The following is a 16,682-nucleotide window of genomic DNA, read 5'->3' on the forward strand; positions in this document are numbered from 1 at the left end:
GGGGTATCACGCAGTGGACGGAGAGAAATTGTTCCCGTTGGCGGTCAGGTCAAAAGACCAGAGGACACCGATTGGCAAAGGAAGTAATGGCAAGATGAGAAAAGAAATGATGGCTTGGGATCAGAATTGCCTGAGAGTGTGGCGGAGGCAGATTCAATTGTGGTTTGAAAAGGGAATTGGGTAGGCGCCTGATAAGGTGATTTGTAGGTAGGTCTGGTTGGATTTGTTATGGGGAGGGGGAAGGGGAGTATTGGGAGAGATCTGTGGGGAGATGATGACAGTCAGGGGAACGGATTGCAGTAAGAGTCAGATCGGGTGTAGTGTTATGGGCCAGGGTTTAGAGAACCCCAAAGTGTATCGTGGAGTTCACCTGACCCACAACTTTTAATAGATTGTTGTATGGGGGTCACATGGCCCACTCTACAGGAGTGGTACAGCAGAAATGGAAAAGTATTTTTTAACGCAAAACAATGTTTATTCTATGAACTCAAGTTAACTTTTTAAAACATACAGTGAATATCTTAGCAACCATTAATTCAAATACAACCCCCAAAGAATATAACACTAAGTAATCCTTAATAACTTCCCAAACAACATCCAGAAGAAACACATTTCAACTGAAGCACATTAGGTTTACATTCACTACTGAGAACATTTATAATTCTGAATTCACCAATGCTCAAGAGATAGTCTTTTGATGGCAGAGAAATCACCAGTACATCTGCTTGGTCTGGCTTCAGCTCCAACACGGAATACGAAACTATAACACACCCTGCAGCCTGCTCAAAAACAAAAGTAAAAAGCTGACAGACAGCCCAGCTCCACCCACTCTCTGACATCACTGTCGTAGTAAACACCCATTTCTTAAAGGTACTCTCACGACAGATATTTATATACACACCCATTTATAAACACCCATTTCCCAAAGGTACTCTCAAATGACAGTAGGGTGTCTAGGGAAGTCCAATTGTGGAAATGGTTTGATTGAGGAATTTTGGCAAGAGGTAGTTGGTGATCAGTGTCGAGGTCCCGTCATTAAGTAGATGAGCAGATGGTGGTTTGGAGTAGTGTGATCATGAAGGCAAAGGGAATCTGAGCAACTGCAGTTAAAAATAGAAACATTGAAGTCGAGACATGTAGCTATGTTATAATATTTAAATTACTAACTTGCACCATGTCGCCAGTCTATACTGCCCCTCACCTTGGCTTTGTTAGAAACAGACGTAGGGACCTCAAGGTAGGTTGCGATCCTATTTCATATTTTTAGCCCTTTAGCCTCCCATTCAAAGCATTGGGGCCAAAGGTCCCATTAAAAATCTTGATAATTTAAATACATTTATGAGACTGCATTCCTTCATTTTCTTCCTGGCCTTAGGAAAGTCGGCAAGTGAAAGTGGCAAGAAGAGATGAATTCATAAGGTCAATGCTTTTCTATAATAATCTTTAGTGTCACAAGTAGGATTACATTAACACTACAATGAAGTTACTGTGAAACGCCCCTAGTCACCACACTCCGGCACTTGTTCGGATACACTGAGGGAGAATTCAGAATGTCCAATTCACCTAACAGCACGTCTTTCGGGATTTATGGGAGGAACCCTGAGCACCCGGAGGAAACCCATGCAGATACAGGGAGAACGTGCAGACTCCGCACATCCAGTGAGCCAAGGCGGGAATCGAACCTAGGACCCTGGCGCTGTGGGGAGGCACATTTTCCAGCACTCCTTGTAGGCCAAGAGGAGCTGGAGTGTTTCCTGGCTTAACAAGATACCCAATAAACAACCCCCCCCCCCTCCCATTCTGCAATTGGAAAATCCCACCACCACTGGATGCCACAACCATCTGTTTTTCTTCACCTACCCCGACAAATGGAATCTTACCCTGTGATTGGACTCCACCACCACCATTACTCTTCCCTCTCCACAATTTAATCGTCTTTGATCAGAACACTCCCTCCTCTGCATCTGGACCACCTCCCCGTAATCGGATCCCCTCCTGCACTCTAACAACCAGACTCCTTCAACCCAACCCCATCCCACCAGAATCTCTCCCAACCGCCCCCTCCCGCCCATCCCAAAATTAAATCAAGTTGTTGTGCTTCAGGATTTACATAATCAAGCTGGCTGCGATGGGAAAACTACGGTTAAAAATTGCAGGGTACGCGGGGAACCCATTCTTCCCAATTTGCTGACCAGAGCGTCCCCACCCATCCCCACCTCTTAGCTAATATGTCTGACTTCCAGTCCTAATACCTCTCCTTTAATAGTTAAACTAACCATACCGAGCCTAATATCTTATTTTAAAATCTTATATTCCTGATAAGCCCATCAAAGGCAAATAAGCCTAACTCTTTGAGCTCATCCTCATGACTAACTCAATGGTTAACCATTATCTCAGCCCCCCTCCACTCTATCCATACTTTTGATACCCTGTATGTTGGTCTTGCCCTTTGACCAATGTTATGGGCTGTAGAAAAGTAGCTGAGCACAAATACTAAAATACCAACCATAAAGAAAGGTTCAATTTGTACCGCGAGTTTTATATTTTCTTATTAACAATAGTTCTTTTTTTCAGCGTGAATTATTCTTGGAGCAGACAACTATTCTAATCCAGTGCAGAGGAGTGGACAGATTGCTGATGGTAAATTAAAAAGCAGTCATTCAGTCAGTTATGTAGCTGAGAATTAATTTAAACTCATTTGTCAGAAAACACAAAAATCCTGTGAACCTATCATTATTCACCCAGATGTCCTTCACAATTTTCTTCTCTATAACCTCCACTCTTAAAGAAAGAAATAACGAACTTGTATTTATTTATTTTTTGTTCATTCATGGGATGTGGGCATTGCTCCTGGGCCAGCATTTGTTACCCATCTCTAATTGCCCTTGAGAAGGTGGCGTTGAGCTTTGAACTGCTGCAGCCCATGTGGTGTTGGAACGTTTCCTCGACTGTTGGGGAGGAACCTTTTTCCATTGCCAGAACTGCCCAAATCACCACTGCACAATCTGTGAATTACTTTTGAAGGGCAGCCCACAGCATGGAGCAGAATGTAATTTCTGCACAGTAAGATCCCACAGATCAGCAAATGAGATCATTGGCCCAACGACACCGTTTTTGGTGATATTGGTTGAGCTTAGATTATGACTGGGTGTGGCCACAGTTAGGAAGCCCATATCTTCCTGTGACAACATTTCTGTTCGGATTCACGCCCAGCAGGAGAGCCTACAGTGATCAGGGGGCAGAATTTCTGTCAAGTCAATTCAATTTTAACGTGGTCCCACGGCCATCAATGTTGAGTTGAATAACACAGCTAGTCAGACCAAAGGTCAAACGTGGGTCTCCAGTCAGCTTAGGTCAGTTACACCTAAGGGAGTCACTAACATTACAGAGATGGTGTGATATGGGCAAAAGGACAGTACAAACAACAATGCTATCAGAAATGTGGACATTGCCCATCATATCAGTGACGGAGTGAGACGTTTATTGTCGGAACACAGGATGTGGCATATATTGTTGCATATTGACCAAATAGTTAATTTTGTTTGAGCGGCAGGGTGGCACAGTAGTTAGCACGGCTACCTCACAGCACCAGGGACACGGGTTCAATTCCAGCCTTGGGTCTTTCTACTCTGGACCAATCCTCCAAAGGAGCATTCTACCTGGAGGCCCACGCCCCCACCCTATCCCCGTTCCCAGTAACCCCACCTATGGGGCAATTTAGCATGACCAATCCGCCTAACCTGCACATCTTTGGACTGAGGGAGGAAACCGGAGCACCCGGAGGAAACCCACGCAGACACGGGGAGGAAGTGCAAACTGCACACAGGCAGTCACCCGAGGCTGGAATCGAACCCCGGTCCCTGGTGCTGTGAAGCAGCAGTGATAACCAGACATGTGCTTCCCCCCCCCCCCCGCCCCCATGTGTGCGTGTGGGTTTCCTCCGGATGCTCTGGTTTCCTCCCACAGTCCAAAGATGTGCGTGTTAGGTGGATTGGCCATGCTAAATTGTCTCCTTGGCGTCCAAAAGGTGCGGGGGTTACGGGGATTGGGGGCTGGGGGTGGGGGTGGGCGTGGGCCTGGATAGGATGCTCTCTCAAGGGGGTTGTGGCGGACCCGATGGGCCTAATGACCTCCTTCTGCACTGTGGGGACCCGATGTTCTGGGCTCCATTCGCAAACATAGCCACAGAGCCCCTCCAGCCCGGTCAGCAGAAGACAAAAATGTTGGTCGCAAAACTGGAAGATGGTGATCAGACACCGGAGGGTGTCAAACTCTGAATGGAATTACCATGAACTTGGGAACTTAAAATACTGGAGCTGCATTAAATAGGGTAATAGGGAAGCTCCATCAGCCATGATTGACTGGCGGAACAGATTGGATGGGCCGAGTGGCCAGATTATGCTTCTATGTCTTATGATGTTAACCCTTTGAGTGGCTTGGCATTGAGGCACAGTTGGGAGTGGCAGGGAGGAGGAGAGCCTGGGCAGTGAGGTGGAGTTGGGGGTGGCAGGGAGGAGTGGCTGGGCAGTGAGGCGGAATTGGGGGTGGCAGGGAGGCGGAGTTGGGGGTGGCAGGGAGGAGGAGAGCCTGGGCAGTGAGGTGGAGTTGGGGGTGGCAGGGAGGAGTGGCTGGGCAGTGAGGCGGATTTGGGGGTGGCAGGGAGGCGGAGTTGGGGGTGGCAGGGAGGAGGAGAGCCTGGGCAGGGAGGCGGAGTTGGGAGTGGCAGGGAGGAGGAGTTGGGGTGGCAGTGAGGAGGAGTTGGGGGTGGTAGGGAGGAGGAGTTGGGGGTGGTAGGGAGGAGGAGTTGGGAGTGGCAGGGAGGAGGAGTTGGGAGTGGCAGGGAGTAGGAGAGCCTGGGCAGGGAGGAGGAGTTGGGAGTGGCAGGAAGGAGGAGAGCCTGGGCAGGGAGGAGTTGGGAGTGGCAGGGAGGAGGAGTTGGGAATGGCAGGGAGGAGGAGTTGGGAGTGGCAGGGAGGAGGAGTTGGGAGTGGCAGGGAGGAGGAGAGCCTGGGCAGGGAGGTGGAGTTGGGGGTGGCAGGGAGGAGGAGAACCTAGGCAGGGAGGAGGAGTTGGGAGTGGCAGGGAGGTGGAGTTGGGGTGGCAGGGAGGAGGAGTTGGGGGTGGCAGGGAGGTGGAGTTGGGTGTGGCAGGGAGGAGGGTGGCAGGGAGGAGGAGTTGGGGGTGGCAGGGAGGTGGAGTTGGGTGTGGCAGGGAGGAGGGTGGCAGGGAGGAGGGTGGCAGGGAGGAGGAGTTGGGAGTGGCAGGGAGGAGGGTGGCAGGGAGGAGGTGGCAGGGAGGAGGAGTGGGAGTGACAGGGAGGAGGGTGGCAGTGAAGAGGGTGGCAGGGAGGAGGAGAGCCTGGGCAGGGAGGCGGAGTTGGGAGTGGCAGTGAGGAGGAGTTGGGGGTGGCAGGGAGGAGGAGTTGGGGGTGGCAGGGAGGAGGAGTTGGGGGTGGCAGGGAGGAGGAGTTGGGGTGGCAGGGAGGAGGAGTTGGGGGTGGCAGGGAGGAGGGTGGCAGGGAGGAGGGTGGCAGGGAGGAGGGTGGCAGGGAGGAGGAGTTGGGGGTGGCAGGGAGGAGGAGTTGGGGGTGGCAGGGAGGAGGAGTTGGGGGTGGCAGGGAGGAGGAGTTGGGGGTGGCAGGGAGGAGGGTGGCAGGGAGGAGGGTGGCAGGGAGGAGGGTGGCAGGGAGGAGGAGCTGGGGGTGGCAGGGAGGAGGAGTTGGGGGTGGCAGGGAGGAGTGTGGCAGGGAGGAGGGTGGCAGGGAGGAGGAGTTGGGCGTGGCAGGGAGGAGGTGGCAGGGAGGAGGGTGGCAGGGAGGAGGAGTTGGGGTGGCAGGGAGGAGGGTGGCAGGGAGGAGGAGTTGGGGGTGGCAGGGAGGAGGGTGGCAGGGGGGAGGAGTTGGGGGTGGCAGGGAGGAGGGTGGCAGGGAGGAGGAGTTGGGGGTGGCAGGGAGGAGGAGTTGGGGGTGGCAGGGAGGAGGAGTTGGGGGTGGCAGGGAGGAGGAGTTGGGGGTGGCAAGGAGGAGGAGTTGGGGTGGCAGGGAGGAGGAGATGGGGATGGCAGGGAGGAGGAGTTGGGGTGGCAGGGAGGAGGGTGGCAGGGAGGAGGGTGGCAGGGAGGAGGAGTTGGGGGTGGCAGGGAGGAGATGGCAGGGAGGAGGGTGGCAGGGAGGAGGGTGGCAGGGAGGAGGGTGGCAGGGAGGAGGGTGGCATGGAGGAGGAGTTGGGGGTGGCAGGGAGGAGGAGTTGGGGTGGCAGGGAGGAGGGTGGCAGGGAGGAGGAGTTGGGGGTGGCAGGGAGGAGGAGTTGGGGGTGGCAGGGAGGAGGAGTTGGGGGTGGCAGGGAGGAGGGTGGCAGGGAGGAGGTGCCAGCTTTGCCAACCCAGCCGGACAGACTTTCTCACCTGGGTGAAGTCTTGAGGCAGCTTTTCAGGTTGCGGTCGTCCTGTTGCTCGGGGCCGGCGGTCTCCCCTGGCCCCCGGCTCTCCAGCACGAAGTTGCCGCCGTGGTTGTTGGCCCAGTATTGGGCGGCCGGGGTCTGGTAGCAGATGGCGAACTCCAGGCGGGCGCCGGGCCGCAGCTCGGCCTCGCCCAGCGCGATTCTGAAGGCGAAGCGGTCGGTCTGGCCGTCGGGGGAGCCGCCCGCGTACTGTGCCGGGATGTCCCGGTGGGAATCCCAGCCGTCAGCGCTCAGCCGCAGCCACACCCGCTTCTCGTAGGCCAGATTGAGGACGCGGACCACGCCCGCCAGGCAGGGCGCGCCGGGCGGGAATCCCGCCGACTCGAGCTGGACGCGGTGGGCGCGGACCTCCCGCAGCAGCTCGGCCGGGTCGGCCGGCAGCTGAAAGAGCGGCAGGAGCGGCGGGGGGTCCGGCGGGAGCGGGAGGCTGACCCCCGGTACCGGACCACCCGGCAGCGGGCTTCCCGCCACCTCCCCGCCGCCCCAGCGATCAAACTCCCGCACCGACACCAGCTCCAGGCCAAAGGCGTCGGCGAACGACACCTTCCGATTCAGGGCGGCCGGCGGCGGCTCCTCGTCCGAGGAGGAGCTCCGCCTGCGCGGCAGCGGCGAGCACTTCGCCAGCATCCACACCTCGCTCTCGCCCGGGGCGGGCATCCCGCCATCCGCCGCCAGCGCGCTTCCCGCCCGTTCCATTCCCGCCCGCCCTCTGCACTGCTGCCTCCGGAGATCTCCCAGCCACAGAGCCCGGCGCAAGGGCTTGGGTTACAGTTGACATTGTAAAAAAAAAGGCAGCTCAGGACTATTAATAGCGCCGCTGACTTGGAAACTATGCCTTCGCCCAGATCTGCTCTCTCCACCCCCCACACAACATCAATGCTGTGTTTTGGCTCCACACACACACAATGCAGAGAGCCTGGCCAAACCTGGCTTCCCGCACAAAGGGAAGCACAAAGTGGCCCGCCGCAACTGGGAAAAGCGGGCCAGGGAATCTGGGCTGAATCGTTGCCTTGCCTGTTCAACGTGGGAGCAAGCAAGCAACAAAGCAGACCGGCAAACCCTCACTTTAATTACCAATAAATAATCACTTATTGTCACAAGTAGGCTTCAATGAAGTTACTGCGGAAAGCCCCTAGTCGCCACATTCAAGTGCCTGTGTCCGGGAGGCCGGTACAGGAATTGAACCCGCGCTGCTGGCATAAAATGAAATTAAAATCGCTTATTGTCACAAGTAGGCTTCAAATGAAGTTACTGTGGAAAGCTCCTAGTCACCACATTCCGGCATCTGTTCGGGGAAGTTAGCTAGTTAGCCCATTGTATTAAACCTGCCTCATTATTAGATTAGATGGCTTTTGTTGAATAGAAGCATCTCACAACACAAATAACTAAAAATTATTGCAAATGTTGGGCAGGTCCAGCACCATCTGTGGAGGGGCGGGAGGAGACAGTTACTGGTTGCTGATCTATCGGCAGAATTGGTTCAGTGTCAATCCTAATTGCAGGAGACTCACGTTCTGACAGTCTTTCCACTTATAGAGGAAATTAAGTGTCTGAAATATGCTATTGCCCAGTGATGTGAGAGAAACGTTTCCAAGACCCTCTCACGCTGCAAGTTTAGTCTGAAGAGATTACAGGTTTGCATCAATGCCACAGAAACTGGACTCCGCAGCTGTGAAGACAGCAGACTGGGCTTCCATTCCAGCACCCTGACATTGGGATCAACTAGCTCACTATTCACTTTGATAAACATTCTACCATATTATGGTCACTCATCCCAAAGGTTCGGTCCCAACTAAATTGCCAACTAATCCTTTCTCATGGCGCAACACCCAGCCCACGATGGCCTGTTCCCTTGTTGGTTCCTCAACATACTGGTCCAGAAAACCATCCCTGACACACTCCAGAAATTCCTGCTCTATTGTACTGTGACTAATTTGAGTCACCCAATCTGTATGCAGATTAAAGTCACCCTGGAGTGAAGAGGTTGTTTTTCAAGGAAAGGTTGAGCAGGTTTTTCCGGTTTCTTCTTGGAGTTGAAAGGAGTGAGAGATGCTCCTATTGAAACATATGAGATTTGCGGAAAACATCGACCATAGAACATAGAACATAGAACATAGAACAGTACAGCACAGAACAGGCCCTTCGGCCCTCAATGTTGTGCCGAGCCATGATCGCCCTACTCAAACCCACATATCCACCCTATACCCGTAACCCAACAACTCCTCCCCCCCCCCTTAACCTTACTATTAGGACACTACGGGCAATTTAGCATGGCCAATCCACCTAACCCGCACATCTTTGGACACTGGGAGGAAACCGGAGCACCCGGAGGAAGCCCACACACACACGGGGAGGACGTGCAGACTCCGCACAGACAGTGACCCAGCCGGGAATCGAACCTGGGACCCTGGAGCTGTGAAGCATTTATGCTAACCACAATGCTACCGTGCTGCCCACTACGTGGGCTACGTGCTGACCAAACGACATGAGATTGTGAGGGGGGCAAATGCTGAAAGGACGTTTGCCCTCCTGGGGGAATCTAAATCAAGTCGGCGCAGTCTTAAAACAAGGGGTTGTTCATTTAAGATGGAGATGAGGAGGAATTTCTTCTCTCTGAGGTCACTGATCTTTGGAATTCTCCACCCGTGAGAGCAGTGGAGGCTGGTTCATTCAAGGTTGAGTTGCACTTTTAAAAAAATCACTCATGGAGTTGAGGGTTATGGGGGGGAGGGGGAGATGGAGGGGGGAGCAGCCTGGAAAATGGAGTTATGATCACAATCATCCATCTTATTGCATTGGAGGAGCAGCCCTGTTGTGCTGAATGGCCTGTTCCTTATTCTGATGTTCTCATGCCCTTGTGTAATCTCTCACCATCGATAATGTAACCCTTGTAATAAATCTCCCATTACAAAGCAACTTTTCAGTCCTCCATCACACAGTTCAGCCAGACTCAATAATACCCATGATTTCTTGACTCTACATTGTCAAATTCATTTATTCAGCTGGACTGCTAATTTTCATTGTAGTTAGATACCAAATCACTGTTTCCTATTTTACAAACTTGTGAAGCAATTTATTCATACAAATAAAATGCAGCAGGAGAACTGTTTCATTGGTACTTCTAGCTTTTGCCTCTGGAATTGGTTCAAACTGGAACAGGTACAAACACTCAATAAATAAGCATCATAATTTAATTGCTCGAAGCCCAGTAAATGCTCTTCCCAAGAAAAGTTGAAAACATGGCAAATTGAGGGGACTTCTGGTGGAGCGATTTGAGGAGAAGACGTGCACGCAACGCGGCTCCTGCTTGAAACGTGACTTTTCCCCAGTGCTATGTGGGCCTTTCACCTCTCGGAAAAATCCTGACATTTTCCTGAGCTGGGTTCTCTTTTTACTGAGATGTCCCAAGGGAGGCAAAGCTGAAAAATAATTTTCCGAACCCCATCAACTGATCCTGAAGCCTCTCCGGTATTAACTGGAGGTAAGATGGCAGAGGCAGCTTCTTCTCCGACCACTCCACTAATGGCTGAAGCTCTCACCAAAATCTTGGTGATTGAGCTCCATAAATACCAACAAAGTTTGCCAGCGGATCTTAAAGGATCAATTAAGGGACCTTTGCTCCCATCCGTTCTTGAAACCACCAGCAAAACCGTTGAACTCATGGTGCTTCAATTCAGGGCATAGAGATGACATTGTCAAGCCATAGTAATAGGATCGCCTCACTTCAGTCTGACCTTGCTTCTGTGGTCGAAGTTAACAGAAAATGAACAGCGAAGCTGAATGACCTTCAGAACAGATCCAGAAGACAGAATGTTTGCGTTGTGGGGTTACCGGAGGGGATCGAGGGCTGGACCCCTACTGAGTATTTCTTGGACCTGTTCCACAAGATGATGGGTGAGGATGTACTTCCATCCCCCCCAGAATTAGACCGGGCCCATCGCTCGCTTCGACCTAAGCGTCGCCCTGGAGATCCTTCTCCTGCGGTGATTGCAGGATTTCACAGTTTCAAAGAGAAGGAGGTGGTTCTTCGATGGACAAGGGAGCATCGGGATATTAAGTGGGAGGGCCACTCCATTAGATTGCACCAGGACATGAGTGCGGTCTCAGCTGAGAAAAGAGCCGATTTTAATAGAGTGAAGTCCATCCTGTACAGGAGTGCAGTCAAGTTCGGGATGGTTTGTCCAGCTCGCCTTCGAGTGACGTTCCGGGGCAAAGACCACATTTTGACTCAGCAGCAGATGCTGACTCCTTTGTCCAACAGCACAAGTTACGTTCTGTTTAATTTGTTATATGGCTCTGTGTACGGGCACTTTGTATTTTGCTACTTTTCATGTTCATTATTTGTGTATATTCTTGTGTTTTGTTAATTGTGTGCTTTAGGTTAAGTTATTATTTGGCACCATTCCATTTACTTTTGGGTGTGGTTACGCTCAACTGTGATGGCATTTTTGGGATGGGGGCTTTAGTGTTAGGTTGCTAACGGCGTCTGCTGGTCTCTCTTTGTCGAGTCATCTAGCTGGGCTCGGTGGCCATCCATGGTGTGTCGTCTTGTCTGGTATTAGCTGTCCCTGGTTTAATATCTCTCCTTGGGAATGGCTGACTCTGGTTGGAGGGAGGCCTCCAATCCGACTGATTCCCTGGAAAGTTGGGGGTTTGAATGGCCTGGACAAATGGTTCAGTGCATTCGCTCACCTTAAGAGCCGAAACCGAAACTCTGATATTGTTCTTTTGCTCTGGGTTGGGTCCGTTTTCCACTCTAGTTTCAACAGCAGGGACCAGGGGCAAGGCGACTCAAATTAATAAAAGAGTCCGGTTCTCCTCTTCTCACATCGTGGCTGACCCCAATGGTCGATGTACAATTGTTTGCGGCTCCCTGTCGAACACTGCAGGAGGTCTAGTCAATGTTTATACTCCCAACTGGGTTGATATGAATTTCATTGACTCTCTGTTAGCTTTCCTCCCCAAACTATCCTCCCCAAACTCGACTCCCACCAGTTTATTTTAGGAGGCGATCTGAATTGTGCTTTGGACCCTCAATTGGATCGTTCTAAACCCAAAATGTTTGTCCCATTGGGCATGGCCGAGGCTTTGCAAACTAATGGAGCGGCCCTCCCACTTAAAATCCCGATACTCCCTTGTCCATCTTTTATGGCTCAGACGAGGGGGTAGGTCCCTGGTGCTTTTTGCACCCGAATGACAAGGATCTCTCCTTTCCCCCTCATGTCCACCATGATTATTCCCGCATTGATTTTTTCATTTTCGATCGTGCTCTCCTCCCATCAGTAGTGGCAGCTGAGTATTCAGCAAATGTGCTCTCTGACTACACTTTGTGGATCTATTGCTGGAGTCCGGCTCCACCTATCATCCATCCAGGAGATTGGATACTGCTTTGCCGGCCATTAAAACATTTTGCGAGCCCTTGTCCACCTCTATTGGCAAGTCCATCAAATTAAATAGGTCTGACTCAATTTCCCCTTCCACGTTGCGGGAGGCTCGTAAACCCTGGGGGGGGGGGGGGGGGGGGGAGTTATTTCTTATAAAACACATGTGCTAAAGATGAAGAAGTTCAAGCAGCAGAGGCAGATCACTAATACTCACTCGATCCTACTCCAGAGCTGTATGCAAGCAGAAAAATGTTGCAGACCCAGTTTGAGCTCCTGACCACCGATAAGGCTGTGCGTCAGATACAGCCCTCCAGGGGTATATTTTATGAATATAGGGAGATGGCCAGTCGTCTCCTGGCTCACCAACTTAAATGTCAAGTGGCCTCTTATGAGGCCCCAGATATTTAACCTGGGCGAAAACCTCGTTCCTGCCCTTTCCAGGTAAATGCAGCTTTTAAATCCTGTTGCTGTATCCTGCATAATTCCGCGGACAAGTCGAGCATGTCTGCCTTTCTGGGCAGCCTGATCATCCTAACTGTAGAAGCAGACAAGAGTTGGGAATTGAACTACTTATTATGTCATGAGAAGATTTTAAAATGCATTGGGCTGATGCAGGTGGATAGCGCCCCTGGACGGATGGCTTTCCTATTGAGTTATATAAGTTCTCAGAGCAGCTCACACCCTTGTTATTAGAAATGTGTACCCTGCAGTTTTTTTGCATCGGGCTCTCACTTAGCCTCTGGTTCCTTGCACCTTAAGAGGGACAAGGACCCGACTGAGTTTGGTTCAGACCATCCCATCTCACTTTTAAACGCGGACATTAAGCTGTTCGCTAAGGCTCTGCCGCTTCGGTTGGAGCTTTGCCTTCCCAGTATAATTTTGGAGGATCAAACAGACTTTGTACATGGCCATCAATTATCAGCCAATATGCGTCAACTTTTAAATGTATTCTTTCCCCCTCCGCTGCACCCGAGCTTGAGGTGATAGTATCTCTCGACGCTGAGAAAGCATTTGACAGGGTGGAATGGAATTATTTATTTGAGATTCTCGGGAGATATGGATTAAACAATGTCCCTATGGGCAGCATTCACACAGACACTTTACATTCAGACTACTTTCCCTTGAATAGGGGTACCAGGCAGGGCTGGCCACTTTCTCCATATTCATTCACCCTGGCAATAGAGCCGCTCTCGAGAGCCTTGAGAAGGTCTAATCAGTGGGTGGGTATTAATCGGGATGGAGTGGAACATCTGGTATCTATTTCTGCAGATGACCTACTTTTGTATGTTCCTGACCCAATTCCCTCCATCAATGGCAAAATGAAGACACTTAATATCTTTGGCTCCATCTCTGGCCATAAATTAAATCGAGGTAAGTGTGAATGTTTTACGGTTAACCCCCCCCCCCCCCCCCCCCTGGAAGGCGAGCCCATTTAGGCACATGGGGCGCAATTCTCCAAAATGGAGACCAAGTGTTTGTTCCATCGTGAACGCCGTCGCATTTCACGACAGCACGAAACGGACGCGGGGACTAACGATTCTGGCCCTCACAGGGGGCCAGCACGGTGCTGGAGCGGTTCATGCTGCTCCAGCCTCCCTTCCTGGCGCCAAATGGGCGCTGCTTCAACCCATGCATGCGCAGTTGGTCCGCGCCAACCCACGCATGCACGGGGGGCTTCTTCAGCGCGCCGGCCCCGACGCAACATGGCGTCGGGGTTCAGGGGCCGGCCGCGCAACAAGGTAGGCTGGGGAGGGGGTGGGGAGAGGCCAGCCCGCCGATTGGTGCAGCCCAGATTGCGGGCCAGACCCCATCGGAGGCCCCCCCCAAGGACTGAGCCCCTCTCCCCCCCCTCCCCACAGGCCACCCCCCGACCCTATGCGCAGAGTTCCCGCCGGCAGCGACCAGGGGTGAACGGCGCTGGCGGGACTCTGCCGTTTCCTCGTGGCTGCTTGGCCCATCCGGGCCGGAAAATCTGCATACCTCAGAGAATCGCGTGCCAGCGTTAGGGCGGCGTGGCGTGGGTGCGACAATTCGCCGGCCCGGCGCGGGTCTGGGAGAATCGTGCCCATTACCTTTCCACCTTTCTAGCACGAGTTTTCGTTATTTGGGGGAAAGGCACCCCACAATTGGGCCTCACTTCACAGATTGAATTATTCAAGCCTGATAAACAATGTCAGGACTCACAGGTGTGGAACAACCTTCCTCTATCTTTAGCGGGCAGGATTCAAACAATAAAAATTAACATACTCCCTAGCATTTTTCTTTCAATGCCTCCCCAGTTTCGCCCCAAATTCATTTTTATTAAGATTAATAAATTGATGACTGCTTTTATTTGGATGTGTAAAAATCCCAGAATCCGCAGCACTCTGCTGCAGAGATAGATGGACAGGGGGCTTGGCCCTCCCAAACCTATTGTTTTGTCAATATCCAGTGATTGGGTTCAATGGAGAGGTTCTATTCGAGATGCTAATTTCCTTTTTCAAAGGTCTAGACACCGTCTGGGTGTGGCAACTGTTTGGCCCAAGATCGCAAGAAACTGCAGAGTGTGGTAAACTCAGCCCAATGCATCACACAAGCTTACCAACCCCACATTGATTCTGTATACGCCTCCCGCTCCCTCAGGGAGGCAGACAGCATTATCAGAGATCCCTCACACCCAGGTTCTTTCAGGCCCTTCCATCAGGCAGAAGGTACAGAAGTCTGAAGCCCCGCACATCTAGATATAGGAACAGCTTCTTCCCCACAGCTACAGGACTCCTCAATGACTCTCTCTTGAACTGATCTGTTCCATGTAAGAACACTATTCACAACGCCCAATGCTACTCTTGCTCATGTATTTGCTTGTTGGATGTAACCAATCACAATTTGTCGATGTACTTTGTCGATTATTCTTTTTGTCTATTGGGTATGTAGTGTGTACGTTCCCTTGGCTGCAGAAAAATACTTTTCACTGTACTTCAGTACATGTGACAATAAAATCAATCAATCGGATTTTAGTTACTTTTTCTTTGTAACATTTCAATTTTTGTGTTTTCGTTGATTTTAGACGTAAAACTTCAGTAAACCTACTTTAAAAAGAAAAGAAAAAACAGCATGGAAAATTGAAAGCCACACAATTGCAAAGAAAAATTCTGAAGATGCATTGCGGAAGCTTGGCTCAGACAGAGACCTAGGGAACAAAGTGGTGAAACGCTGGCAAAGGCCTGGTGCTGGAAAAAAAGGACACATGGAAAACATGAAAAGCAAGGGAATGATGGAAGGGAGGTGGTGGCGCAGTGGTGTTGTTGCTGGACTAGTAATCCAGCGCCCCAGGGTAATGCTCTGGGGGCATGGGTTTGAATCCCATCAGGGCAGCTAGTGGAATTTGAATTTAATTAAAATCTGGAATTAAAATGTCTGATGATGACCATCATTGTAAAAACCCATCTGTTTCACCAATACCCCTCAGGGAAAGAAATCTGCCAAAGGAGCTGAATAGTCTTGTCCTGCGCCTAGTTTCTATATTTCTAAATAAACAGCTAGAAAAAAGTAAGTAAAATCCAGTATTATAGTACACCGGAATATATTTTCTCCTATTTTCTCTTTGATATAATTATAAATGAACGAGGAAGAAAGATGATTATTTTACAAATATCTTTATGTCCTTTTCTGAAACAAAAACTTTTTTCGTTTCAGAAAAGGACATAAAGATATTTGTAAAATGCTTTTGAAGGTTAGCATAAGAGTGGACTGAATTTTCCTTTCCTAATTTGTGTGTATCTTCTCTCAGCCTCAACGTTATTTAACCCCAATTGTTTCCACATTAATCTCGGAAATTAAATTGAAAACATGAGTGGTACTTTCAATACTTTTGGACAAAGATTGACGTCACTCTAAGCACTTCATGTTCTGTAAATGTATTTTAACATTTTGTCCAGTCTTGTGATGTGATACATAATTTGTCCATAAAGGCAAACAATTCCAATTGTTCAGTGATATTTACACAACCGAGTAAGAAGCAATTATGTAGAAAGCAACTTTACTGAATTATGATTCAACGTTTTGCAGTTGGCTTGGTCCTGCCGAATTGGAGGAAAATAACTTCCTCCAAAGATTTAGTGAAATGACACTATTGATAGCAGAAGGGTGTCGAAACAAGTGAACCTATCAGACACCTCCAACAAAGGATCTAGCAATGGATGAAGACAAAAATTCGGCAGCTTCTGGCATTATCAGCACTTGTAACATAGCATAGGAAACAAAGGAATCCAAATCTGTTATGGAGCTTATAAACAGCCAACAGATAAATCTCAGAACTTCATAACAAGTCAAGAGAAAGATGAAAGGACCGCAAAAGCTCTCAGTCAGAGGACATCATTCTCTTAAATAGCATTGCTCGCAAAGACAAACCTTCCATCAGCTATGAATAGATTGAATAAATTTATAATAGTAAAAATAATCTTTATTAGTGTCACAAGTAGTCTTACATTAACACTGCAATGAAGTTACCGTAAAAAGTCCCCAGTCGCCATACTCAGGCGCCTGTTCGGGTACACAGAGGGAGATTGAGAATGTCCAATTCACCTAACAGGCACGTAACAAGTCTTTCGGGACATTAATACATGTATTGAACGTAATTTTTCCTTTAATAAAAATCTTGGGCAGGGTGAGACAAACATCATATTGTGTAACTTATCACCGAATGACTGCTTCTGAGAAGTGGGTTGACGTGAGGATGGGAAGGGGAAATCGCTGGAGCATCGGCCCAGCTAATTAGAATGATTTTGATCATGGTGCTCCTGGGTCATCAAGCTAAAAAAGCAGTGGCGGGGGAAGGGTTCATAGAAAAGATCTGGTAACC

The 16,682-nt window shown here is 50.1% G+C and overlaps 1 protein-coding gene and 1 long non-coding RNA gene across 2 annotated transcripts in view; one reads left to right on the forward strand and one right to left on the reverse strand.

Moving 5' to 3' along the window:
• The window catches only part of LOC119955019, a 70,665-nt gene extending 63,160 nt beyond the window's left edge, over positions 1-7,505 (reverse strand). The window contains exon 1 of the mRNA XM_038780824.1: positions 6,403-7,505. Within this exon, the coding sequence (XP_038636752.1) occupies positions 6,403-7,154 (752 nt within the window). The 5' untranslated portion in view covers positions 7,155-7,505. The remainder of the gene's footprint in view (positions 1-6,402) is intronic.
• A 3,096-nt stretch (positions 7,506-10,601) lies between these two features.
• Positions 10,602-14,925, forward strand: LOC119955020. Its single transcript, XR_005458360.1, has 2 exons — positions 10,602-10,724; positions 14,889-14,925. It is a non-coding gene; the product is annotated as an uncharacterized LOC119955020 (long non-coding RNA).
• Positions 14,926-16,682: the final 1,757 nt, after the last annotated feature.

This window comes from Scyliorhinus canicula, chromosome 20 (assembly GCF_902713615.1).
Source record: "Scyliorhinus canicula chromosome 20, sScyCan1.1, whole genome shotgun sequence".
NCBI lineage: Eukaryota > Metazoa > Chordata > Chondrichthyes > Carcharhiniformes > Scyliorhinidae > Scyliorhinus > Scyliorhinus canicula.